Source organism: Battus philenor, unplaced genomic scaffold (assembly GCF_028537555.1).
Source record: "Battus philenor isolate CCGP_79_NKW_IND1 unplaced genomic scaffold, ilBatPhil1.0.hap1 SCAF_17, whole genome shotgun sequence".
Taxonomy (NCBI): domain Eukaryota; kingdom Metazoa; phylum Arthropoda; class Insecta; order Lepidoptera; family Papilionidae; genus Battus; species Battus philenor.
In genome coordinates, this window is record NW_027181679.1 from 6,381,823 (window position 1) to 6,408,782 (window position 26,960).

Here is a 26,960-nt window from a genome sequence, read left to right on the forward strand (position 1 = left end):
CTAGCTGTGCTCGTGGTGGGTGCGTGGTGACAATGATCCAGGGCCCGACTCCACGCTGGAGTCTCCGGCGTACACTTCCGAAAACCCGCCGCCACTTCCTCCACCACCGGTGCTACCACCACCGCCACCTGCATTCCAACATTCACCAACTAAATCTACCATTATATGATACCATTGCCATTTTGTACTAGCGGCTGATGGCACATCTTGGAAATTATGTGTTCGCCTCCAGGATATATTGATGTTAATTAAATATTAAATAATTTATGTTATTTAAAAATTAATACATAATCTGTCTGAGTTTTTTACGCATGTTACGATCAGGGGATCATGAGGTCAGCTAGAAATGTAACACATTTTGTCTTCAATAATTTTTGAGTTATGAGTTTTAATATAAGAAGTACAGACAAGCTTCTTACACCTTTCTCTAGATCTCATAAAATTAATAGTTCACTCGCGAGCGTAATGCCGCCTATTGTGTCTCTAACCGCAAAACACCATACGACCAATTCGGCAATATTTTTTTTCTTTTTAATCAAGGCAAAGTTTACTGGCCGCTTTTAATAGGTAATATTAGATGTATTATGGACGAAATATAAAATAGTAAAATCTGTAGCCTATAAACTTTGAACGTCAATCAAAACTAAAAAAGGCTTATTGAAAAAAATAATGTTTGAAATAAATCATTAATTACAATGTGAGTATAATTTCAATATTACTTAAGCCTTGCAGAAAACCTATTTCAGTACGATTTGTTGTTTATTATCAAGAAATACAATCTATAAATATAGTTATTACTCAAAATTACGTTATCTCTTTATATTATTCATTTTGCACTACGATAACCCTATAACTTTTGGCAATACAAAGTCTACAAGGGTAGCTATTTATACAATAATAAGTTCAGCGAATAAAAATTACTACAATAACCCTATTACAGTCCAAAAGATTTGTAAAATACTTTTTTGTAATTTTTATTTTACTTACTGTCTGGGTAGTAAGCTCTTATCAGATCAAGATATGTTTGAAACCGTTGTAACCTTATTTAATATTGAGGGAAATTTTAAAGAAGAACAAATTAATATTACCTTTTGTTATCAAAAAGTGCTCATTTGTTTAACACATTAGTGTCGTAATATAAACTATGTAAGATAAAAGAAAGAAAAAGAAAAACAAACAGATATGATGATGTGAATGAAAATTTTTAGCCTCTTCATATTCTTTATTGTTTATCGTTGTAATAATCTGCCTGAGAAATTCAATCGTTTTACTTTTTGTAAACTGCTATCCGTATTTAATTTAAATTATAATTTTTAATTTCGTGTTTACCATAATTATGGTTGCATTTAAACGAATAGGCCATAAAAAATATAATGAAAACGAGGTGCTTATGTAACCTGCAGTTTAATTTATACGAACGCAGCAATTTATTCAAGATGGCTATTAATTTTAAGGGACTCATTAATTCTTAACTATTTAATTCAATTTCACCTTTACCACTTTGGAATCCTTAATTAAAATGAATGAAGTCAAACCAAAAATAGGGCAATCTACTTTTTATGGCTTTTATTAAAATCTATAAAAAGAGGATTACCTTCATGCTGTACGATAAGTAAATGCGGTAATCTCATTAAACTAAAACCTTTTTTGAAGATATTACGTAGTATTAATTATTCTATTTTAAATTCCTTATGAAGTGTAATGATAATATAGTAAGAAGTGTTTTCAAAATTCGGATTAATACTTATTAAAATTAAATATAATATTCTATCAAACTCTGCGGATTTTGTACTATCAGATATTATTGGCCTGACGCATTTCAAAAGAAAAAAAATAATATATCATATCCATACACTGATCGCTTTATACTCGTATAGAACTGAGAATATAATAAAAAGGCTATTTAAAAGTTTTCGAAAAAAATATTTGTTAATAAAACAGAGTTATGCTGTCGCTAGTATAAATATACATTTCTGTTATCTACATCTTTCAAAACTTCCTCATAACTATAAAAATAAATTTCCGATCTCCGCTTTCAATTGTTTAATCGTTGTACAACGAAAATAAATCTCCAATAATAAAAGAGCATGAAATTAAAAACCTTGTCACGACATCGCGAATGAAGTTCAAAACTAATGCAGAGTCATCCTATGACGAATATAATCGGTTTATAAAGATCAATAGGAAACGATTGATTAAAGTTTAGAGGTAACATCAATTTTGTGTGTAGTTAAAATTAGTTGCCCAAAGACTGCATCTTTTACAATTACTTTATTAATATCATCTTATAATGGATGGTGACTACGGGTTCTCTGCCCTTTGCGCAAGACCGATCTAATTCGAACCACGCTCGATACCACTTTGCTGGATGCTCCAGGATGCTCTGATAGCTGGTGTAACATAGTGATTTCCAAAAAGGTCCACGATCCTTGATAGTGAAGGATACGACGCAGGAAGGAGGAGGAGGTGGAGAAGGTAAACCCTCTTACCGTGATGAGAGAGAGGCACGCAGTAAGACGTTCCCGCGCAGTGTCTAGGTCGTACTTTCTCGTAGCGGCTCAGTTGCTGCAGTTCGCAGTCCGAGTGGTGTTTTTCTACTGCGAGAAAACTTTTATTTTAGCTTTGGAAACAACTTTGCTTAATGGAATATATTGACTTAATTTTTACAAAGCAGTCGAATGATTATGACGTCACATAACTTCCGAAGAGTTTTCCATTTGTCTCTTCACAGAAAACTTCGACTTTCTTACTATTATTCAAAAGTAAACTACGACGTTTATTTAAAACACTTTGAAAACTGTTTATTAACTTTTTCTATACTTTGAAGTATAAAGTTATTATATTATATAAACAGATATGTTTAAGTATTGTAATCGTAAGGTAAAATAATTTATCAAATATATTTGCATTTAATGATAAATTGTTCGTATAAAACAAGTGAATCACACGACAAAATTTCATGATTAGTTTTATTAGGTGAAAATTTTTTTAAACATAAAATACATGACGAAATATTTGGCGACACCAAAATTTAATAATCATGGCCTATATCTGTAATTTGAAATTAGTTAGTAGAGGTTCTTGTTTATTCCAGTGAAACAATATCAACAATACGTCAATTGTTTGCGAGATATGCAGTGAATTTATTGACGAAGTTTTTTTTAAATCTAAAACCTCTTTTTTCCTAGCTTCACAATCGTTGCATTGAAATGTAAAATTATTCAATGTTTTACACTTGTATGAATAAATGTTTATAAATTACATTCAATGACTAAAACCTTTATGTAGTTTGTCAATAAAGAATGGAAATTCGATGTTTGTTTTTGCCTTTTTAGAGAAGTATTCACGCCAAAAAGTTTCTATAATGAATTAGGTGCCAAAGCACCGTCTATGACCTCCGCAATGTTATGAATTCCATTTACTGACGTTTTTTTTAACAAATTGCTTTCGCCAAAATGCCCTGGACAGATTCGTATTGATATGGCAGCGAAATTATAAACTATGTTAGTCGTCTGCAATGAAAGAGGTCAATAGATTCCACTGTTATCTATAACTTGGCTGTGCAGATGCTTTTGAATTTATAGATATTTGCCTCATTAACAATAACACTATTATACAATTATAATAATATATTTTTATATTGAGGATATAACAAAAGGAAGCGGCTCAACTTATGCTGGCCGGTGCGGTGGTTCCGAATAGTGCTGGTTTCCAAAAGGTATTATGTAGACAGTTTACCAAATAATCATGGCCAAACAGAACTAATCGAGACACCGGCGGGTACGTGTGCATGTATATGTATATATATGAGTGTGTGTAATTGTAGTTTTTTACCTACAATTATTAAAACCCATCTAATGTGAAATTAGTTGACTGTTAGCCAATAACAAATGCTTAAACCTAAAAATTAACAAACGGTCACTGGAATACTAGTAAGACTTATAATTTAAATATAATCTTATTACAGATTACTTATTTTAAAATGTAAAGACTTTTAATATTCATGTACGTGCAAGTAATATATATACGAGATACACAAGTTCTGAATGAATCGTACCGTATTGTTAACATATTTTCTTGAAGCAACTATTTTATCTATAATTCTAATAAGCTTTGATTAAACGATATGTCAACGTGAAACGAATTGATTTGCTTGGGATATTTATATATAGCTAAGCTAATGGTCCAGGACAATCAATTTTATTATTCAAAATTTATACTAGTGATCTAATAAGGAGTTTAAGTCTATGTGGACCTGTTAGTTATAGATTTCATTAAACTGAAAAAAATGAATTAAAGGTACATTCAAACATGTTTGTGAGGCAAATTGGAACCTTGTCAAAATGTCTCACGTAAAAATTAACTCAAAATATTGAGAAATAATTAGAAATTGCGAAAACGTGTAACCATTCTTCATAGTTTGACAATACGCGAACTTTCCTGTAGTAACCTGGTTTAAATAACAAAGTAACGTATATCCTCGTTCGAAGTTGACTTTTATCAGTTTTTACGACTGCTGTTACGTTTCTATATATGTATCGTAATAGACAATATCTTACCCACAATTTTTTTTAATGTCAACTTCGTGAATTATGTTCTAATTTGATTGAAGTTTTTATATACCACACAAATAAAAAAAACTGTTAAAAGATTACACAAAAAAAGATGTATATATAAATATATCAAAAGGTTGTATCACCTTCCCGATCGCGATGTCTCTGCGGGTGTTTCCTGCATGGTCTATGGGGAGGCGCGTCGTTATCGCGGTGCCCGAAGGTCCGGAACTGGAGTGTGTGATCCAGGGTTGCGGCCGTCGCTTCACCGCCCACAGCGAAAGTCGCATACGGACTTATTTCGTACACATCTAACAATAATGATTTAGATAGTTTTTTTTTAATTTTATTCTATAGCTGTTTATATACTTGTAATTTAAAATAAGGCTAGCGTATCCCCTGCCTGTTCTAAGAAGCGACTAAAAGAGGCGTCAGGTAATAAGGAGTTGAGTGCGAGGGCCTTCATCATCCACTGCAAAAGAACCCAGGGGGACAGCTACGTGAAGTTGTATCAGTTTGCTGCGGCACAGTGAGTATGCCGATGGAAGAACAGCTTTGGCACAGTACTGGGCACTAGCGTGTTTTAAAACTAAAAAAAGGCAATAATCTAGTAAAGAGCGGATTTGTATTTGTCACATATTTATTGCTTTATGGTTCTAGAAGACATCGTTTTTCTCTCAATATTTTCTTTCACCTTTTGGGAACCACTATATTATATCACATGTACAAAGTTACCCCATCTCCCAGGAATCAAACCCATCAAACTATGCGCAGCTACGTACGCTATTGTAATACTAGATTACCGCTGCTCTTAAAATAACAAAAATAAACAAACGCTTTTTTGTTGTAGTTTTTTGCCAGACATATTAACTTATTCATATTTTAGTTATTATTTCTCATTAAACGATTTCGTTTATTTATTTACTCTTTATTACACTTTAATAAAGCAAAACATCAAGTACGGAATTCATATTTTATCGTACACATCGTTAAAACAATTTTTAGTGTAATTATTAAATCAATAATTAAGTTTATCTATGTACATTGCATGTCTTGTTAAGATATACGACATATATACATAAACAATACATCGTGGTCAGTAGCTAACATGGTTGTTATGGAGTGTGACTTCATGATTAAAAATAAAAATTATGTATAAACTAAGAAAATATATAAAGGGCTGGTAAAGTTTGTTCGCTTACCCGACGCCGGGGATAGCTTATCGTGTTTGTAATCGTGTTGGCAGTTACGAATGTTCTGTTGTTCCGGACACACGGATTTGTCTGTGCTGGCAACCGAATGGCTGCATCGTCGCGTTTCTTCGTCCACAGCTCCGCCGCATGGCCATAACGTACTAAGATATCAAAATATAATAATCTTTAAACTGAATTACGTGAATATGTACTTACAATGTAAACACACCTTATTGAAATCTATGTAATTTCTATTTTGATCTATTTCTAATCGAAACTAATATAGTTTTGTTTTAAATTACGCCATAGAAACTAATTTTTGTGTTGGTATACATACATAAATAAAATTTATGTATGTACAGTTCTAATACACTACGCGGATAAGCGTAGAGTGTCCGTGTCTTTCTAATTTTGCACCCGAAGAGATGAGTCCTTTTAAAAAGCGTTTTTTTTAACTTTTTATTCATTAATTAACCTTTGCGAGCGGAGGCGACATTATTTAATTATAAGACAGTCAAGATTCGAATTTCAAATCCGAATTTCGATATCCCGATCGCAAGTTATGAGCACTAAGTTACTTCTTTCAGAAGGCTATAAAAAATGAAATGCTTTTCGAGCATCAAGTCTGGTATGATATGAAAGGTAATTTTAACAAAAACTTCGTTTTTAAATCAAAGTCGTTAAAAGAATGATGTAAATATTAATTTACTTTTTATCAGTACAAACGTGTAAAAAACAAAAATCGGAGAAATGACCATCCCACACACAGTTCGAGTGTTTAATTAAAATTTAAAAAAAAAAATGTTTTTATGTGCTTTGTGTAGTTTCTGTTTTTAACATAGCCACAGAAAAAATAATAAATATTTACTTATTTAACTGCATCATCGCGACCAATTATCAGTTACACAATAGTTTTTATAACGAAAAGTGGAATATGATAAAAGTCGACGTCAGCGATATACACAAGTCTGTTGAAAACAAAATTCTCGCTAAAAACACTGTACAGAAATAGAGTATCATTAATAATAGAAGCACCTTTATTACTGTTTTTTTACAACCATACCTTCTCTTAGCCAAGAGAACCAGTAACAAAGCGCCCACAGCAAGAGCCGCCAACGCAGCAAAAGCCAACGAGACAGCTCCGAGAACTCGATCAGTGTCCGCTGCACTGCCCGAAGACGGTGAGGATCCTTCCGATTGAAACGCCACGGGCCGACGTAGTCTCTCTATTACAAAACACATGAAACTTTGATAAGATTAAAATTACACAGCATGATAAAACATAACGCCGATTTGTAAATCAAATTTGTATCACAAACATTATCATTTCAGTCGCAAGACGTCCACCGATGTCTAGGATTTCTAGTAGAACGAGTAGGAAGCGACCCTCGTACAGCGACTTCCGATGACCTTAACAATACCATCAGTCTACTTTGTCGGTAGATGTTCTGTACTGGACTTACTAGTCCGTGGTTTCCACTCTAGAACTTTAAGACTTCAATGGCAATCTGTTCTACGCGCTATGTGACCTAGCCACTACCACTAACACACTTATCAACTTACCAATCTTATGGGATAGAGTTACTTTCGTTTGCCTACAGATCTCTTTATTCCTGATTTCAGTCTACATAAGGCCATGGATATGTCCTTTGTAAATACACTTTTAAGTGAGTTAAAAGATAAGGGAGCGTCGAGTAATTGATTAAAAGCTCCCATCATTATAATTATACGACGACAACTTTGTTAAGTTGAGCCCATTTGTTCCATTACCGGATACGACAAAATTAGCTTAATTAGTTCCGTAATCAGTATAATGGTATTGGACGTTGCTAAAACGTGTAGTATTGAACTTGATTTTACTTAATGAAGTTATTAATATTCCCATACATTTCTTTTACCTTCATTTTTTATTAGGTTGGTACCAAAAATTCTTAAAAGAAAAGTTTAACAAATAACACAAGCCGGTCAAGTCGGGGTTCAGCATTCTTGGGCATCTTCAATTTGATATGATAAGGTATTTCGAGTGATAGCCAAAACCGGGAAGTCTTTCCGAGATTCCTTATACCTAATTTCTCCATGAAGCGTTAACCCAGAAAATTACATTTCTTGGCTGCTTTCCAATCGGATGAAACAAATATTTTAAAGGCTCTCTCTCTCTCGCCGACCAAGGTTACTGAGGAAGCTCTAGAGATTTCTATTATAAAGAGATTTAGACTAAGCCATTTTAACAGGTCATTTATCTATGAAAATGGATTAACACAAAAATCTACAAAAAACACTAAAAAACGGAGAGGTTCGGCTGGGCAGCATTCGTTAAACTACGAAACAACTCATCCAATATCTTCGTGCCTAGAGATGAATCTTTATGACCAATATTTGTTACCAGTGATGACAAATTTTAATAAAACGAGGCCTTCAATTCGAGTCTCATTTGCATGCTCACAGCTACTCAACGAGCTATGGAGCTTAGGGTTTTTCTTCGACCTCGAATAAAAAAGGTGGAGATCTGTAGAAAAATCAAAGTAACTGACATTCTACGGTGAAAATAATACAAATAAATTTAAAAGAAAAGGACAAAAAAGTAAAGTTAAATAAGTATTTTTAAACTTATATCGTACCACCAGAGTGTGTCGTGGTTGCTGCATAAATAATTGCTTGGTGACGCGCCGACTCTGTGGCTGTCCACAGACGAAGTGCATACCACGCTCCCGTCGTCAACCCATTGATAACGACCTGGTAATACATGACAAGTGTTATAATACTAAAAAATAGCAACAAAGTAAGATTTCAGTCAGTACGTTAAATTAGATGAACATTTACTTGCATATACAGTTTATCGGCATAAATAAACAACTTTGTAATTCCCACAGATGCAAAGGAGTCTGCTACGATTATTACACTGTTATAATACACTAATTAATTTTATGGAATTATTTTGGAAAAATAACCATAGAGTATATTTTATTATTTATATTTGATGTATTCAATAGTCCCGAAAACACATAAGAACGCATATCTCTGTCAGTTGTACGCAGATTGGAATTGTATCTAAGAGCGATCCACTCAATGCTTAAAATACCAGTAAATGACATAGAACTACATTTTTTTCTAAACAAATATTATTTATTATAACAAATATTCCTTGATCTTATACCCTTAATGTTACGAAGAAAATTATCAACTTTTTAAATAAAGCTTGAAACGGAAGGGCGTACATTACTTTTAAGTTCTGTTATAATAAATATTAAAAAGGATAAAAGCAGTTCTTTATTCTTTTCGATAAATTTAGATTCAAAATTTCTTTATTCAAGGAAGCATTTATAAGCACTTTTGTATCGTCAATCAAAAAAATCTAAATTTGGGCATCACGAATTTATTTTTGTTTTATGTTTTTGTCAGATATCTATCACTATTTTTATAAAATTATTTAAGTTTTGGGGCATAAACAATATGTTATTAAATATATACTGAGAAACGACTAAAAAAAGTAAGTGAAAATGGTTCACTATAATTACCTCGCGGTGATGATGTAGTGACGTTAGGTCAGCGTCTCTCCAAATTGCATTAGCAGCGGCATCAGCACGTCGCCATTGCAAGCGTACAAGGCGGGCACCACAACGTACCGCACGCCTCGCGTCAACTGCTAGAGAACTGCTGTTACTCCAAACTGCTGCTTCTGCACCTTGGTCATTATTTTCTTCTTCTCCCCCTCCTTCCCAGACTAATACTAAAATTGTTTACCAAATATATACAGAAATAACGTTAAAAAATAATAAAAAAACTAACTAGTATAAAATATGTAATGAAATTATTAACACGAATATTATGACGTGCGAAAAAAAAGGTAACTGAAATCATGATTATCTAGATTTCAAATAAAAAAATTCGAGTCTATGATGTCTTAATCATTTTTATTTATAAATTTATTTATTTGTTTACTATCGGAAAACATACAGGTATGTTAAATAACAATTATAAGGTTTCACAAACATAAAATTCAATACATAGTTATGCTGTCCGTACCATAAATATACAAGATTGTTATCTACATATCTTAAAAAATCCATCAACGCTGACTTACTAATATACTTTTAATACAACGACGTATATGCGTTTTACCAACCATTACAACAAAATTGTTGGTAATCGCTACTGCGTTGGGATGGAATTCAACGCATTTAGAACCCCCGTGAGTTTATTCTAAATAAATATAATGATTTCAAGAAAAATAAATTAATGATTCGAAGTGGAAAGTCAGTATCAATGTGTATGTTTTTTTTTAATCTTTAATTTTACCTGGAGGTTTTGTTCTTACTAAAAGTGGCGCTGATGAAGGTGATGGCCCAGCTCTCGAATGGGCTACAGCTCGAACAGAATATACTGCCCCGCATGAGAGAGCCCTGAGGATGATATTGGTAGCCTCTCCACCTGTTTCCAGTCTTCGTTCATCTTCACCTCGGGTATTTAGCGGATCAATTCCCTCTCCATTATCATCACGGATGCGCATCCACCATATCGTGAACCCTTAAGAGAGTAGAGGTGAAGATAACTACAGATACTTTTTAAGGAACAGAAACTGATATGAAAAGCATCACATAAGTAATGCGCCCATAATAGTGCGACCTTTATCAGGCTTTACATTGCTAAAATACAAATCTACGTAGCGAGGTACATCCAAAATTATTAACAACTATTCTTTTATATCCTCGCATATATTTCAATGTAACTGTTCTTTAATTTTACTCATACTTTTTCATAGAAATGATCTTAAATAGTAAAAGTAGATAACGCATTAATAGGCTCTGGTTCAGACGTCCACCTCTGGACATTGGCCTCTCCTATATATTTCCAAAAGGACCAAAAGGAAGCGGCCTGCACTCAGTGTCTTTCTTAAGAAGATTATTTGACCAAATTGTAAACATACATCCGACGTTACGCAGCTATAATAAAAGTTATAAAAATATATAAATACATTTTAAAAACTTTTAAGTTAAACGGTTTTTTGATACCCATATTGTGGTGGTTGTGGAAAAATATGTACCTAGTCCGCCATAATGGAACGGCGTCCATCTTGAATTTTAAATTTTGACACAATCATCGTGTTTTACAAGTGTAGCCCTTTCATTTGATACTCATATTGAGGGGGTTAAGGAAAAATATGTAATCCGCCATTTTGTATCGGCGGCCATCTTAGATTTATAATGTTATTGATTTTATTATATTGTATTGTCATCTAAATTAAAAGTGTGTACCAAATTTCAGAACAATCTGACAACGGGAAGGTGCTTAAATTTCAATTTCTAATTTTGACCCAAATAAATAAACAAATTCCGTACGGGTCGAACCAAATAAAACCGTTTAAAAATAAAAAGCGGTTATCGCGTGCCATATACTTGTAAGTAATTATAATGTAAAAACAAAGTCTGATTAGAATCCGAAATTACCATTATTAGGAAAGATATAAGAAAGTTTAATATTTTACCGTGTGGTGGGGCTGCAGGATGATGTGTGGTCCGCCATGATACTTTTGCTTCTTTATGAGCAGCGTGATCCAATGTCAGGGTCGGTGCAGAGGGAGGTGAAGCACATTCCACTCGATATGTCACTTCTTCTGATCCGAAGGCATTGCGAGCAGCACAAGTGTAATTTCCACTTGTCGATCCATCTACTTCTGTCCAAATAACTGTTTTATTACTTTGAAAAAGAAAATATAACCTAAAAATGACTACAACAGATTTTCAACAAATACAAAAAATAAATTTTTATTACTAGCATTTTGAGTGGTGTTTAAGCTTTTATGAAAAAAGTAGTGATGTTTTATAACAAAACAACACTAAGTTAATCGCATTTGGACAGAATAATATCTATCTAAACATATAACATGTATTTTCGCATATTAACTGCCCTACCACGATATCTCTGAAACTATAAGGCTTAGAGTTTTGAAGTTTAAGAAATATTCCTTTAGTAAAAAACATAATTAGCTTATGTTTAAAAAGGATTTTACGATTTTTTTTCCAAAGTAGGCATATATTATTTTTATTATTATTAAACTCTCTTTTAGGTATAAAATTAAGCCAAAATAATTTTTTACATCAAAACATTACAAAAGAATGGAATTTTATGAAATTACACCCAAAAAAGACAATGTAGCTCACGCAAAGCTGACAGAGGAGAGCCAGTTTTTTAATTTTTTAGTTAAAAATGGCATCTGCCTGCGATTGCCTGTACTGGTATTTATAATTAAAATGTACACAAGTATTAATGCCGTTTTTTTCTCTAAAACACATGAATAAATTAAACAATTCACAAGTAAATAATACATTAGTTTGTTGAACATAAATGTCTATTAATCAATATGTAAATTATAAATGTAATTAGTTCTTCTTACCGTGTATAGACAGGTGTCCATGCGGTGTCAGATGAGTTCGTGGGTCATGGGTCACAGGCCTGTCGCCGCGCAACCAACGAGCTCGCGGTGCAGGCTCACCGCGCCAGGCACAAGCGAGTCTCAATGAGTGACCACATCTCACTCTCGCCCATACGCCAAAAGATAGCAGCCTTACTGTTGCTACAAAATTTTTTTGTTTTACTACCAAAATTATTACACACATTTTTTTGACAGTAACGTAAAATTTCGCTCTGATAAACTTATCCACAGAGGTTTAGTGCCGATGGATGAATGTGAATCGTATGCTGATTTATCATCATCGTCATCAACATTTCAACCATAAAACTTCAACAGCGGGATAAAGGCCACCCTCAGAGCTTTTGAAAAATACCGGTAGCCTGCAACGAGAGTCCATCTTGTGAGTAGCAGTGTAAGCCGTTAAACCCTGCGCTTGCCAGTCCGTGATCTCTGCTCTGGAGCTTAAGGCTCTGGAGCCTTAAGGAACCAACGACCATCTGTTCGGTTATTTTCGTTTGTCTAAAGAATCCGAAAAATCCCGAACACAGTCCTCTTCATGGCTCAACATACTGTGAGCTTGCCAATGAGGCCTAAAGTTTCACTGCAGTCCTCATCGGTACTAGACATTGGTCGTAGATTTTTACGGTAAGGCAATGAAGATAAGAATAATTCATGTGTAGTATGCGTCAATTACTGACCCTGCTTCTAATTAAATATTTCCTAGCAAAAGATTTCTAACTTTTATAAATAATTTTATAAAAAAATTACACATTACTTTTATAAAAAAATACAATATATAGCGTATTAAATTTCATTTGATCTAAAACAAAGTATTCCTGTTAGTTAATTTCGTAAGTAGTTATCCGAACTCACCTCTAGATGATGTTGTAGCCGGCTGGGGAGCAGACGGTTCGCCTTCGCCGGCAACTGAATGAGCTGCAACCCATGCTTCATATGTAGCTCCCTCTGATAGGGACCTCAGTTCAGTCGATCCTCCTAAACCAACAGAAGATTCACCATCCTCCGCTTGGACAGTAGTAGTTTGTGGCGGTCTTTCTCTAAAAATTAACTTTATTTAATCTTTTTATACTTAAGTATAACTTAAATCTTGAATTTAAAGTAGTGATTCAAATTTACCTGCCAAGTTCGCGGTAGAATACTGTGTAATATAATATCGGTCCATTGGGTCGACTTGGAGGTAACCAACTAACTGCTAAAGATGAAATAGACGTTGCTACTACTTTAACAGCAGCTGGCGGACCGGGAACTATAAAAATTAAATAATATGAACATATTTATTAACAAGACAACAATGGCATCTATACATAAAATCCTCAAGACCTTCGAGAAATTTATCGGGCTTTTTATCAAGAACTTTCTTTTCAAAAATTCTTTATGACATGATCATAAGAAGAAGAACAGAGTATAGCCATCAAAACAATAAATTTATTTCACGTCAAATTTCCCAAAACTCGTTAGATGAATAGGTCTCTTGTCCATGTGCTTTATCACAACTAGATTATTTTTCGTGAAGCTAATTTATGGATTGTGTCTATACGGAGCCAATACTATCGATTGCTGACTTCATTTTGTCGAAATATGAATAAAATTGCTAAAAGATCGGAATTTTTCCAATATCACTTTACATAATTGTTAAACCTTGCGCTTTGAAATATGATATAAAGATGGATAGATGGATTAATATGAAATATTTGTTATATTTTGATTTAAATATGTTGTTGTTGAAAAATTCTTTTATAACTAAAAATGTCTTGTTATCAAGGGCTTTGAGTTATTTATTATAAGCAGATGTAAGAGATACGGTAGATACTACATAAGCCAGCAATCTCTCATCTCCCGAAAAGCCGGCTCAGGTAAAACCATCCACGGACGAAGGGCAACTGTATCTTCCGAATACATTTGAAAATAAAACCTGAGCTTACCTACTCACATGTTTAGCGTGGTGAGAATCGGTAAATACCCCATTAAAGATAGATGCAGACTGTCGTATGTCCAGCTGTGAAAGCAGAAAGGCAAAAAACAGAGAAGAATATTTACCGTCTTGATGTGTTGTGCAGTGAATTGGATGTGCTGGAACTCCGTCCCCAGCAGCAGTATAGGCCAAGGCCTGTATCGTGTAGTTCATGTGGGGCCTCAGCGCCAAAAGAAGTGTCTCAACACCCGCCACCCGCTTCACTTCCGCCCCCCCTAAAGTGTTTTGTCCGCCACCAGCACGTACCTCCCATTCCAGCCAATCTGTCGCTGCCGACAAACAACTGCCATCACTCAGCTTAGATTGTATTTATAACTTACTTGCAAATAATTTACTTCTAAACGTATATTATTTTCATTAGTAAATTAATTCTGTTTATGTTGTAATCTTCCCTCACATATTACCCTAAATGATATGATACCGCCGTAATTAAAAGCCGGATCTAGTATGAATTTTTAAATGTCACAAAAGTTTTTTAAGTCAAATTTTTAATAAGTCACAAATGTGTTCCAACATTTCTTCGTACGCCTGTTTCTTAACTGTTTCTATTCTCTAAGAGAAGTATAATACATAACCCTCATAAGTTTGCACCTAGAAATGACTTACTAACATACTGTGATAAATGTAAGTAGTTTTTAATTAATTATTTGAAATAAAATCACCGTTAATTGAATAAAGTTATATGTTATTTTTTAACTGACGCTTAACTACAAAAAAATTCAACCTCATACTCTATATAATTGACATGGTTATTCCTTTCTCACTTTATTAAAAAAAATACCAAAACAATTTACGGAATTCCGTGTATATTGTGATGCATTTTTCAACTTAATGCGTAGTGTATGAATTGTCGTTTTTAAACGTAATGTTTGTTGTACACGTGTTGAGCTGGACTGACAATCGGCTGAGTGCTGTTACTTTTATTTTCAAAATGAACATTAGAGAAGCCGTTAATAATTTGTTCATCATACAATAGACGTACACTACTTCTTTTCAGCACGATCGTTAAGGCAATTCAACGCATTCAACGTTTTTATTCGTGAAGATCTAAGTCCAACCGTGAACGCCCAACGGCTGAAACGACGATGATATTCTTCCTATACGTGGAATAAATAGTTATACTGAAGTACTATTACGTCATAGTTATAGACGATATAATGATACTCACTATGTTCAGGCCGGTACAGTAACTTATATCCGAGTAAAGCTCCATGGTGAGCGTGGGCCGGCGGCGGTGACCATTCCACCTTTAAACTCTGAGGCGACACAGCCCGACACCGCACCGCGCGGGGCCCTTCTGTAGGCACTTCGAATTCAAGATAGGTTAATTTGAGATACCGTAAAGAAAATTGTGATTACTTTTTCTTATTTAAAAAGCTCATAAATATTTCAGATTTATTAAAGAAAAATAAAATTATTTTGCTTTACTTATAAACAGACGATTAAGATATATATTTATTTCATTTTCCTATGTGCATGCAAAACAATACAATTTAACGAAACTTTTTTTTTAACAACTAACATAATGATTTTCTTATAATTTACTTTAAATATTTTTTACATTATAATTTGTTACTTAATAAAATTAAAAAAAAATTATGTCAACCTTACGTTTACTTACTTGTCATACTAGGTATCTAATACGTTGAGGTAATTTTGTTATAGAGTATTATTTAGGTAATACAGTATTATTTAAATCTTTTTTGCACCATAAACAATCATTAACTTATTCTAAAACTCGAAAAAATTGGTGATTGTTGCTGGAAGATACTCAATAAACATTGAATACTTTTGTAACATTTTTGTATAGACATTTTTTTATTAATTATCGAACAAAATCGCAGAAATGAATTGACCCTACTCATTATTATTCTTAATTAAATTAATTTTACATGTAATAATCAAGAAATTGTGTATATTTCAAAAGTTATTTTACGCCGACAGTAATATTATTTATACCAAAATATATTATGTTTGTTAAACCAGTTCATTGTTTAGATATATTTGCTACCATACGGAAGGGTAACTATAATATGTGCAACCTTAACTAGTATAAATATCTTTTTTCAAAACAATTAAGTCTTGTTTTAAACGCTTTTATTGGCACCCGTGAATTAGTATTCTCGAATTTGTTTACATCTAATACACAGGAAACTATAATGTTTAAAGAGGTCCCTGTAGACTTATAAAGGTTAGTTGCATTCCAATAAAAATAAATTAGTGTAACATATTTCAAAGCGATAATAGGGTTATTAGAAATATGTGTGTAAGTTTTGACCAAACCACCCAAACTCCATTGCAGTTTTGCTACGTATTTTCAATCACCTGTATATAAGTGAAAACGTTGTGTTTACACTTATATACAGGTGTGTAGCTGGCATATTATAAAAGGAGACGTAATTAAGAAATGCGTCCTACTTTTTTTTATTTCTTCGCCTTTTCTAATTAATTTATATTTTGTATGTGAGTCTTGTCCTGAATTACAAATTAAAAATTGTCACAAACGCTGTAATTAAAATATGTTAGCATTATCCGTAAATCTGATATTATACACTTAATATAGATTTACAGAAAATTATACAGTTTATTACTTTCAATACATGACGTCAAAAATAAAGAATATCATATTCTTACAAAACAAAGACTATTCTGTAATAAATGAAAATCAAATAAAAAATGTAAGGCATGACGTCAATTTGCTTTTGAACCATGTGATATACGAAACTCTCGTTACAAAACTCTTCCTTATTACACTTTGTAATTTTCTCATAGCTGGGATAATAGTTCTAGCTTATACAGAGGATGGCAGGTCGTAATTTACCTAAAAGGATCTATTTGAATCGGAAAACGCCACTTAACTTATGCAGTATTAGAAAATAAAGTTTTTGTTCAAAGTTTACATAGGCGACGCTATATAATTTACAAAAGGCATCTGCCAGTATTCGAACCCGCAACACGTCGGCAGTAGCAGACCTCAACCACTTGGCAATAAGCATACCAGTTATTACTTTTAGAGATAATCAAGCCATATTTATGCAGTGGATTATGAGTGGAATCCAACAAAAATACTCAAAACATAACAAGTTTTTGCAATACAGAAAAAAATTTCCTTAGGTTATTTGTGGCAAAAACATTTCACATATTTATTTATTTTAATTATGTATGCCAACAGCAGAACATGGTGCACATTTCTATAAGTTTCGTATTAAGCATCTCTGAAGATAATTATGCTAATTAGCCTTTCACTAAACGTTACTAAATGAAAAAAAAATGTAACAAGTTATACTAAGGGCACAAAGAAACTCGATTTAAAACATCGCATTATGCCTGGTTGTACCTGGTATAGGCGAAACTAGTTCGAAATTGCTTTTGTTAAGTTCAATATTTTTTTTTCACACACTGTCACAAAAACTGTTTTTAACATTTAATAATGATTACGCTTTTATTTGCTTATTATTAGGAATGTCGATTTCGTCTAATCGTTGGTAATTATATATTTATTATTTTAAACGTACCACTTTCCTGTGTCAAAGTGTTAACAGATGCTGTTGCTGGTCCTGCTCCAGCGCTGTTGAATGCTCTTACACTAATTGAATATCTAAAACAAATATCATAATTTTAGCTTTTTGAATCCGCTTAAAATTGGAATATTTTAAATTTTATTTATTCTAATTTCAAATGAAAGTTTTTGATTGTTACTAACCGCGTGTAGTGCTCTAGACCTTCGATAGTGTATTTATTGATTTGGCCGCGGACCGTTGCAAATTCCATGCCAACATTCGCACCGCCCGATAACGAACCATCGGCGGAGGGCCACCACCACACAGTGTAGCCAAGTAATTCCCCATTCCAAGTCGATGTCGGAGGTGGCTAAAAATAAAAATAAATAGCTAAAATAGTTTTATTAAGAAAGTCAATTAATAACAAGTAATACTGCAGCAAGCAATTTTTAGATTTATTTAACTGTATACTAAATATGCAAAACTTCTTTAAGTTTGATAATTATGTTGATATTGTACAACTCATACCACAATATCATATTAAAGTATTATGCAATCACTATTCTATAGGTACATAAATTACTGACTTGAGCTATAATTTTCTATAATTCTGAAATGATGATAATGATTAGTATCATTATCATTTCAACCGTAGGACATCCATAGCTAGGCATAGGATATCATAGACTTACTTAGTAAGACCGGTAACATAACAGCAAAACTTAAAATTTTGTGTGCACAATAATGATAGATGTGCATAACATTTTTATTAAATACAACAAAATAGTTATCTTAGTTGAATTTATAAGCAATTAATAATAAGTTTTAAAGAGAATACAGCAAAAATACATAAAGATATACACTATAGTTATTTTGCAATTTTTTGTAATGACATTATTTATTTAATTAGTTATAGGTCGTTGATTTAATAAGAGCAAGGTATATAATGTTTTCATTATAACGATTTGTGTTAAAATGAAGCATGTGTGTTAAAACACTTCTCCATACATATTATTTAGTTATTTAATATTTTCGGGAAACACACAGCTAAGTGTTAAATAAAAATAAATGAACATTAATATTAGTTTTTTTTTATTAAATCTCTGAAAACTTTTAAAGTCATTTAAAAGTTTTCAGAGATTTAATAAAAAAAAAACAATACGTATTTTCTAAAAATTCTATCAACGCTGAATTGTCAATCATCAGTGAAAAAAATAGACAATGAAGGGGTTCAAATTGTCGAAAGTAAAAATAAACGCAGTTTAGATTTTAAAGAATATTATCTATATCTATGTATATCTATGGATACACACTCTCGGATATATGTAACGTTTAGTACCTGCCATGCCAATTCGACTGTGGCAGATCGAGGAGCAGATGCACGAAGGCTCATGGGCGCCCGCGATGGTGGTTCATGTAAAGTTAAAGCAAGCAACGCCCTCGTATGAGTAGAAGCAAATTGGGCTGTCACCGTTCTTGCGCGAACTAAATAGGCTGTAGCCGGTTCTAGACCCGATATTGTAGCACCTTCTACCCTATAAATATCAATTACATAATAGTCACATTGCGTATTAAAATTAATGAATGTTTAATTGAACAACAAACTTACTCAGTGTATGTGTCGACAGAATGAGCCGATACCGACACGTTGTGAGTATCAGCGTCTCTCCAAGAATCAGGACTAGCTGAATCATGCTTACGATACTGCACTACGTAACCCAATACGGGAGAATTTCCATCGTACGGTCTACGCCATTGCAAGCGTACCGAACGGGACGTTGTTTCCAACACACGAAAATTCGCCGGCGGCTCGGGAGGTTCTGGAAATTTAAATTACGTAGATTGTTCTAGAAAACAAGATTTTCATTGAAGTTATTTCACTATCCGCGCATATCCACTTTAGATAATTTATTATCAAAACTTTTATACGCAATGAGGAGAATCAAAAAGAGTAAATTTTGTTAGAATCTAAAACCAAATTAAGCCACCCTATAATGGCATCTTTTAATATATTTTCAAGTTAGGCGAAGAGTCCAAAAAAATAGTTGCAATCTATTTTTGGTAATTCTTAATTTTTATTTTCAGCCGATGGACGCTCATAGGCCTCCCTCAAAGATCACCTCGGTGACGGGTCCTGTGCTGCCCGCATACAGCGCCCGCACACAACTTTCCGCGACCCTAACAATGTCGTCGGCCCACGTAGTGATCACTTTTCCAGATATTCAGACGGTAGGAAGTCATTCCTAAGCTGTCTGTAAACTCTTAACATCGTAATTAGTTTTAATACTAGTTTTTTTGCAAATTAATTATTAAAGATTTCATATACAATATTAAGTAAATGCACACAGTTGCATATAAACAAGTTACTAGTTTTATGTATCCCAGATTAAAGTATTGTAAGCTTTATTATTATAATTTGCTCTAAGTACATACTATTTTTATGCACATAGATAATGTTTTAATAATGTTTATTACCTTGAACGCCGAGATGGACGAAGTGATCGGATCGGCCATAAGGATTTGAGGCCTGGCATCGGTACACACCGGAATCTCTTCGGTCGGCCCTTTCCAAAACTAACTCACTTCTCAACCCCTCTGCACTTCGCGTTTCTGCTATACTCATCCTAAAATACGTAAATGTATCTAAATAAACGAATCCCAAACTTTGCCGCTAAACAAAATGTTCGAGGGCGATTCGACTGATTGTCAATTTTTATTCATATACAAATACATAAGATTCGTAGAAGTTTCGTAGAGAAATAAAAAATGGCGAACTAGAAAAGAGAAATCACGTAAAAATATCACTTCTGAAAAAAATTACACAGTCTATTAAAACGATAATCGAAGAGATCGGAGGTCAGGGAGTATTTGTTCTCATTCAAAATTAAATAAGCTATGTACCATAAAGCGTTTCAATGAAAATATAACCACATTATTATTTAAGTCTTGCAGTGTACGATATAGAATAGTTATTCCTATGAGTAATATTTGTTTATTATTAAGACAACGGTCATTCGCGATCCTATGAAGTGCAGATGCGCTTACACATGTACACAGATAACACATTTTAACACGCGAATCTCTAATACGAGTCTAGTGACCGACGAAGCTGTTACAGCTCCACAAGGCTAACAGCGTCAACATCCAACACAAACAAGAGAGAGATAAAAAGACACACACGGACATTATTCCGTTTTCCTTTTCCGGATTTTTGAATGTTTACATTAATTCCTCGTTTTTAAAAAAATATGTTTGTACTAGTGTGTAAGTTTATGTCTATACTGATTATTTAAATAATTGTAATTGTACAATAAATGTATTATCATTATTATCACATTAAATCAGTAAATTTAGTAAACACTATTTAATGTGTTTTTTATCTATTTTACAGTTGAGGCAGTTAGTATTATCATAAATATAACAGCCTCTAAAGTTTACTAGCAATGTGTTTAGTTGTTTGAAATACAATATATTTACCTGTAGTCTGAATTCGGTAGCGCACGTCCGGAACTACTCCATGTCATCGATAGTGGGTTATCGCCGCGTGCGACACAAGCAAGTCGAACTGTGTCTCCAAGTTTTGCTGTCACATTAACAGACGGTGTTTCGAATCGTGCCGGTTCTATATCAAACAATTATTTGTAATAATGTGTTATAATGTTTATGTTATTAAAATGAATTCTGCCGTTACTTGCCGTTCACGTGTATTGTGAGGGTTTTTGACAAAGGCGGTGCAACTCCATTATCAGCTCTGCAGCGATATCGGCCGGAATGTTCCGCACGGGCAGATTCGAGTCTTAACGAGCCATTACTAAGTACAACTGGATCAGACACGCCTCCTAACGTTGTTTCTGTACTACCTTGTTAACAAAAGACAGTAATATAATTAAATGAAGTGGCTTGATAAAGACGATTAGTTTTGTTGTTCCTATTGTGTGACGCCATGTAGATGAGAACTGCCAAAGTTATTATTTTTACTCTGAAACATTAATTCAAACGAATTACTTTATAACAAAGAGTTCAAAAGCTAATAAAATTACGGGACATATAACATCCACATAATCTTTTGTTCTTGCGTGGCGTAATCATGGATCGTTGGCAATTTTTTGTTTATTTAGCTAGCTCCGGGTAGTATCACAGAGTGATGATACGTAATGTTTACCAAAGAATGAAGATTTTGAACAAATCATGAACATCTTACCAGAAAATTTTGTCCAATAAATCGCAGGTGTAGGGTGACCACGAGCCTCACAACTAATGGTGAGTGAACCATTAAGTAAAACTGCGGCATCTGACGGTTCGATTTGCCAGTATGGAGGTACTGCGGTAATCAAACGGTTAAATACATTTTCAATTGTAGAACAATAACTGAAATCAAATATGCAAATGATCTCTATTTACCTTTAATCGCCAATTCAGCTGAAGTATTTGCTTTACCGGCCGTATTTGTTACTACACATGTATAGATCCCACTGTGAGCTGCTGTTAAACTTTTGAACAAAAGCATACTGTAAAATTCAGCTCCCCTTTCGTCAACCTTAAAAAAATTATTTGTTATATAAATCCGACTAATTAAACTTCAAATACGCTACGAAGAGTTACAAGTATGTATGAATACCTGAAGAACACTTGATATCGGCATTTGATCTTTCAGCCATGAAAAATATACTGGCATATCGCCCGACGTCACGGTGCAGGTCAACTGAGAACGATCGCCCGATCTCAAGCCGGGTGGAAACACTATCGGTGACAAAACCGGCGGAGATACCACAGATACTTGTACCTATACATTCAACAGTATTTATGATTTCACAAAATTTTATAGGTATATATAGGATTTAATCCCTCATAATTATTTTATAGCTATGAAGGATTAAAATCTTTCAATAATATAGGAACATCTTAACAAAAATAAGATCACAGTATAATTTGCACCACCACCACCAGGATTAAGTAGTGACGCAAGGAGGTGGAGGAGAAAAAACCCTTTCGCTGGTCGACTTCTGCCCCGATGAGATATTCTCTAGTAAGTTTCTTAACTCGTTTTCGGAATGCAGAGTTCCTCCTAACATCAAAATTTCAACCGTAAGAGTTTTACTTTTAGACACATGCCTTTCCTTTTAATTGAACCTAAATCCAGCGTTTTCTAATGACAGTAAAAAGATCACTCAAGTGCTACGCTGATTTTGAATTCCGGTCCCGGGGTGTGTTATTCACTCTACAATTGAAACCCTCGCTAGTCTATTAGGATAGTTGAAGCCACGTCAATCTTGAAGCCAATCTACGCTTAGCATAACTTTACAAACTAACATTGCAAGTTTATTTTGGTTGATTCATTAAAGACAATAATGAAGTAAAATCTTTTGCGTAATGTGTAAACTATACATATAACACACACCCACACAAACACTACACATAAATATATATATATATTATTTATATATATATATATATAAATTTAATTAAATTTATATATATATATATATATATATAAATATATATATATAGTATTTAGTTTACGGAATTTATAATATTTTTAATTGACTTTCAGTTCTACTTATTAAAATTACTTATTTACATTACATTTAAAATTCTTAAAGTAGATAGGCATATAACAAGTTAATATCAATAATAATAATTGTTTCTATTAAATATACGCTTCAGCAGACTCCTAGCATAAGCCAGAATATATTTGTTAAAAGGAGACTCCATACTTTTAAACTGAGTATAAACCATAATAGCTTACGAATTAAACATTTTTCTTTAAATTTTTATATGTAAAAATGTAAAGTCGAATTTGCAGTAAAATAAAACTCAAGGATGACTGAACCAATTTGGCATTTTTTAAAAACTTGTCGTTAAGAAACGTGAAAGCTTTTTATGGAGAGAAAAAATTTTAAAAGAGCAAATAGTAAATGTAACATTTTTTCCCACACACATCGCACAGTGAAATATTCCTATGTGTCAAACATTCGACGTAAATTCAGTCAGTCGTTGAGTATTTATGGCATTAATCTTGAAAACACATGTATCTCATTGACAATTGTATGTTGCCTATTTCCGTGTTAAAAACAGTAGAATTTATTTATTTACGCTAGGTTTAAAAAAATTACGTAATTATTTATAAACCATTACAATGAAAATTTATTACATCATTATTTAAGTATGCGAAATAAGGTAAACAATGATTATTTAAAAAGAGATATTAAATTAGAAACGTGATCTTTTTTAAATAATGTTTATTATTTAATTTTATTATTAGACTGCATCATATCGATAACATTTAATAGTTACAAGTATCTTGCGATAGGTTGATTATAATAAATTAATGAATTATTAATTGTCTCACCTCTCGTCTAGCTAATTCTCCGCCTGGTGTCAACACTGAACATATCCAACCGCCCTTGTCTCGGTTACGGTCCACGTTTGCTATCGTCAGCTGACCATCTACCTGATGATATCTAGGATCTGCTCCGGCACCACCTTCCCATTTTACGGAACTACCAAAAAATACGTTCTTAATATTTTAGTAAATTAATATTTCTTACGTCTAATATAAATATATAATTAAAAGTACATATTTATTGAGCAGCGGCATTAAATAACGATGTATCTGATATTTTCGTGTTATAATTCACTAACAAGAGAATTCAGTGCAATAATTTAACTATATTCAAATCAGTCAAAAAATCTTTTGCTAATATAAGTTTTCTAAGTAAATTTTCACTTATTGGAGCATAAAGGAGTTAATAACTGTTCGACAGATAAATGCCACACATCAGATAAGAACAGTCCAAAAATATTTAGAAGTATACATATATTGAACAAAATAACATATTAACATACAATATTTAATTAGCGTTGAAATATATTTGAATTGAACGCATGATTCCCAAAGTGTGTTATCTAATTTTAAATAGCTTAAGGTATATACAATGGTTTTTTAATTTTTTTAATCTAGTTATACTTCCTGGGATCCATTTTTAAAAGCGAATACAGTGGCCATAGAAAGATTTACTAAGTCAATGAAGTGAATATTTAATGGAATCAGGCGTTACTTCGCGGAAGTTCATCCTAAGTAAGAAAAGGACCAATATTTAGCCACTTCCGCACATGCAATGGTAGTCGTGCAATGCACAGAGCATTGCACGACTACTACGTTTGGCATTAATCGGTGTAACATAACTCCTGAAGATGCCCCGTGGAGGGGTGAAACACGTGTTGAGTAATTTGGTGGTGGCGGTTGTGTGATTCGCATAGTTTGCCGCATACGCATTTATCAGCGGGCTGGCGGGCGGTGCATTTCATTGCACGACTACCACTGCATGTGCGGAAGTGGCTAAATATTGGTCCTTTTCTTACTTTCAATGGAGTGAAGTCTAAGATTCATTCATATTTTGCTTTTCATTCTGGTATATACATTATATACTATATGACAAGACAACGTGGAAGCCAAGGGATATTTTAGCCCTTCTCCTGGAAGGTGGACTGATCTTATTAAGACTGCTACTCAAAACTCAATAAATGAATGCTATCACTTCGCCAAGCCCTGAGCTACATGGCTATACATAGTGAGAGCAGCGGGGACCCCAAAGCCAACAGAAGCATGACCACCACTTTAACATGAGATTATGGCCGAGAAAAGACTAATAACCTTTCCTGGGAAAATCGCTAATATTTTTGTGGATATTCAACACATTTGCATACACGCACTGAGAATTAACATAATTTATTACAAACTTTGATTGTATTATTTTCTATCGATCCAGCGGGCGCTTTGGCCCAAATATTAATGAATTGCAATACTAAAATATCAAATACCTCGCTATTTAATTCGCGAATAATATATCAGTACTTTTAAACCTACATGTAGAATACAGTAACGCTTTTACACTAATATCATTAGTAAATAAAAGGAGATCTACTCTAAATATTTTATAAGGGATATTTAAAATTTGACAGATAGTCAAAAAACTGTATGCTGTTGTTATTATTACCACGTTGAATCTTGTATATTGTCATGTATTACGTCAAGTTCGCACCATAGTTTGTTTTCGAAGTCGGAGATCAAGTGAGTTAACACTAAGTTAACTAAGTTTTTAAGAATCAATTTAGTTGTGGAAAATATTAAGTAGGAACACGTGGTTACTTATCTCTAAGATTAGCCATAGTCATTATCTTCGGTACTTAATGTAAGTTTAAGTTACTGACCCAGTATTTAAGATTTTTAATAAATTTATTATAAGGTTTGGCGATTATAAATCGCTCGATATTGATTTTTGTAATTCGGGCTCCAAGTTACCAAATTATATTTGTATATTTTAACATAAATTAAACAATAATGCAAAGCATAGTTCTATGTTATAAAATATACCTTAACATTAATATTTATGTCTTGTTTAAACATATGTACAAAATAGTCGACATATTTTCATACTTACTCTATTGGGAATCCATAATATGGACACCAAATAGTAATTTCCGTACCCGCAACGGCCTTCACAGGGTTCATAGCGCGTATATACGGAGGGCCTGTACAAAAAGATTTTCCTTTCTTAATGGAAAACAGCGGGGGGATTGCTTATCCAAAAAATAAATATATTGACAAGATATTCAAATATCCTCGTAGACTATTCGATTTATTTGCGGGCGACATATTATGTATCGGTATAGTAAATAGAGATGATAAAATGTGCGAAATTTTAGATTTGAATTAGATCAGATGCTTACCGTAAACATTCAGACGAGCTGCATGTGCGACGGAGCCAAGGGAGTTCGTGGCTCGACACTCATAACGACCTCCGTGTTCAACCCTGGCGCTACTGAGCGACAGCGTGGACAAGATGTAGTTGTTACTTGACCCTATTCCAGTTGGTCCATTTTCATGACCTTCGGTGATTATTGCACTGGCAAGCATTAATAATATTTAAAGTTTTATTTTATAATATTTAAAGCCTTTTGTAAGTTATTTATAATTTTACACATTGAAAGAATAACGTAATCATAAATATTTCTTATAGTGTCAAGATATATTCTTACTACATACCCATGATGAGGAGGTATAGACTGGCCATCTAATGTCCATCTGAACCTAGGTGGTGGTTCTCCTACTGCAGAACATTTTAAAGCAACTTGAGCGCCCGGCTGAACCGCTTGTTCGATGAAAGTATAAACTAATTCAGGCCGCGATTCTAAACAAAGGAAAAGAACGGTTGTATAAGATAAAAAATAAATTTCTTTAAATGTTATAAAGAATAAACACGTTCTCACCCGAGGACCGTTTTAAACGTTTTCGCTTAGGCCACCAGATTC

At 33.3% G+C, this 26,960-nt stretch overlaps 1 protein-coding gene across 1 annotated transcript; it reads right to left on the reverse strand.

The window, feature by feature from the left end:
* Window positions 1-26,175, reverse strand: LOC137919988 (cell adhesion molecule Dscam2-like). Its single transcript, XM_068763222.1, has 26 exons — window positions 26,090-26,175; window positions 23,998-24,148; window positions 22,267-22,431; window positions 22,050-22,185; window positions 21,850-21,969; window positions 21,344-21,508; window positions 21,126-21,270; window positions 20,124-20,272; window positions 19,258-19,468; window positions 18,988-19,183; window positions 17,852-18,018; window positions 17,664-17,746; window positions 15,317-15,454; window positions 14,214-14,417; window positions 13,293-13,422; window positions 13,029-13,213; window positions 12,138-12,317; window positions 11,229-11,417; window positions 10,043-10,270; window positions 9,262-9,473; window positions 8,365-8,479; window positions 6,810-6,972; window positions 5,756-5,907; window positions 4,700-4,864; window positions 2,490-2,597; window positions 1-128 (listed from the first exon to the last, which is right to left on the reverse strand). Exons 1-26 carry the CDS (start codon window positions 26,158-26,160, stop codon window positions 1-3), a joined length of 4,056 nt encoding a protein of 1,351 aa, XP_068619323.1. The 5' UTR covers window positions 26,161-26,175.
* Between the last annotated feature and the right edge of the window lie 785 nt (window positions 26,176-26,960).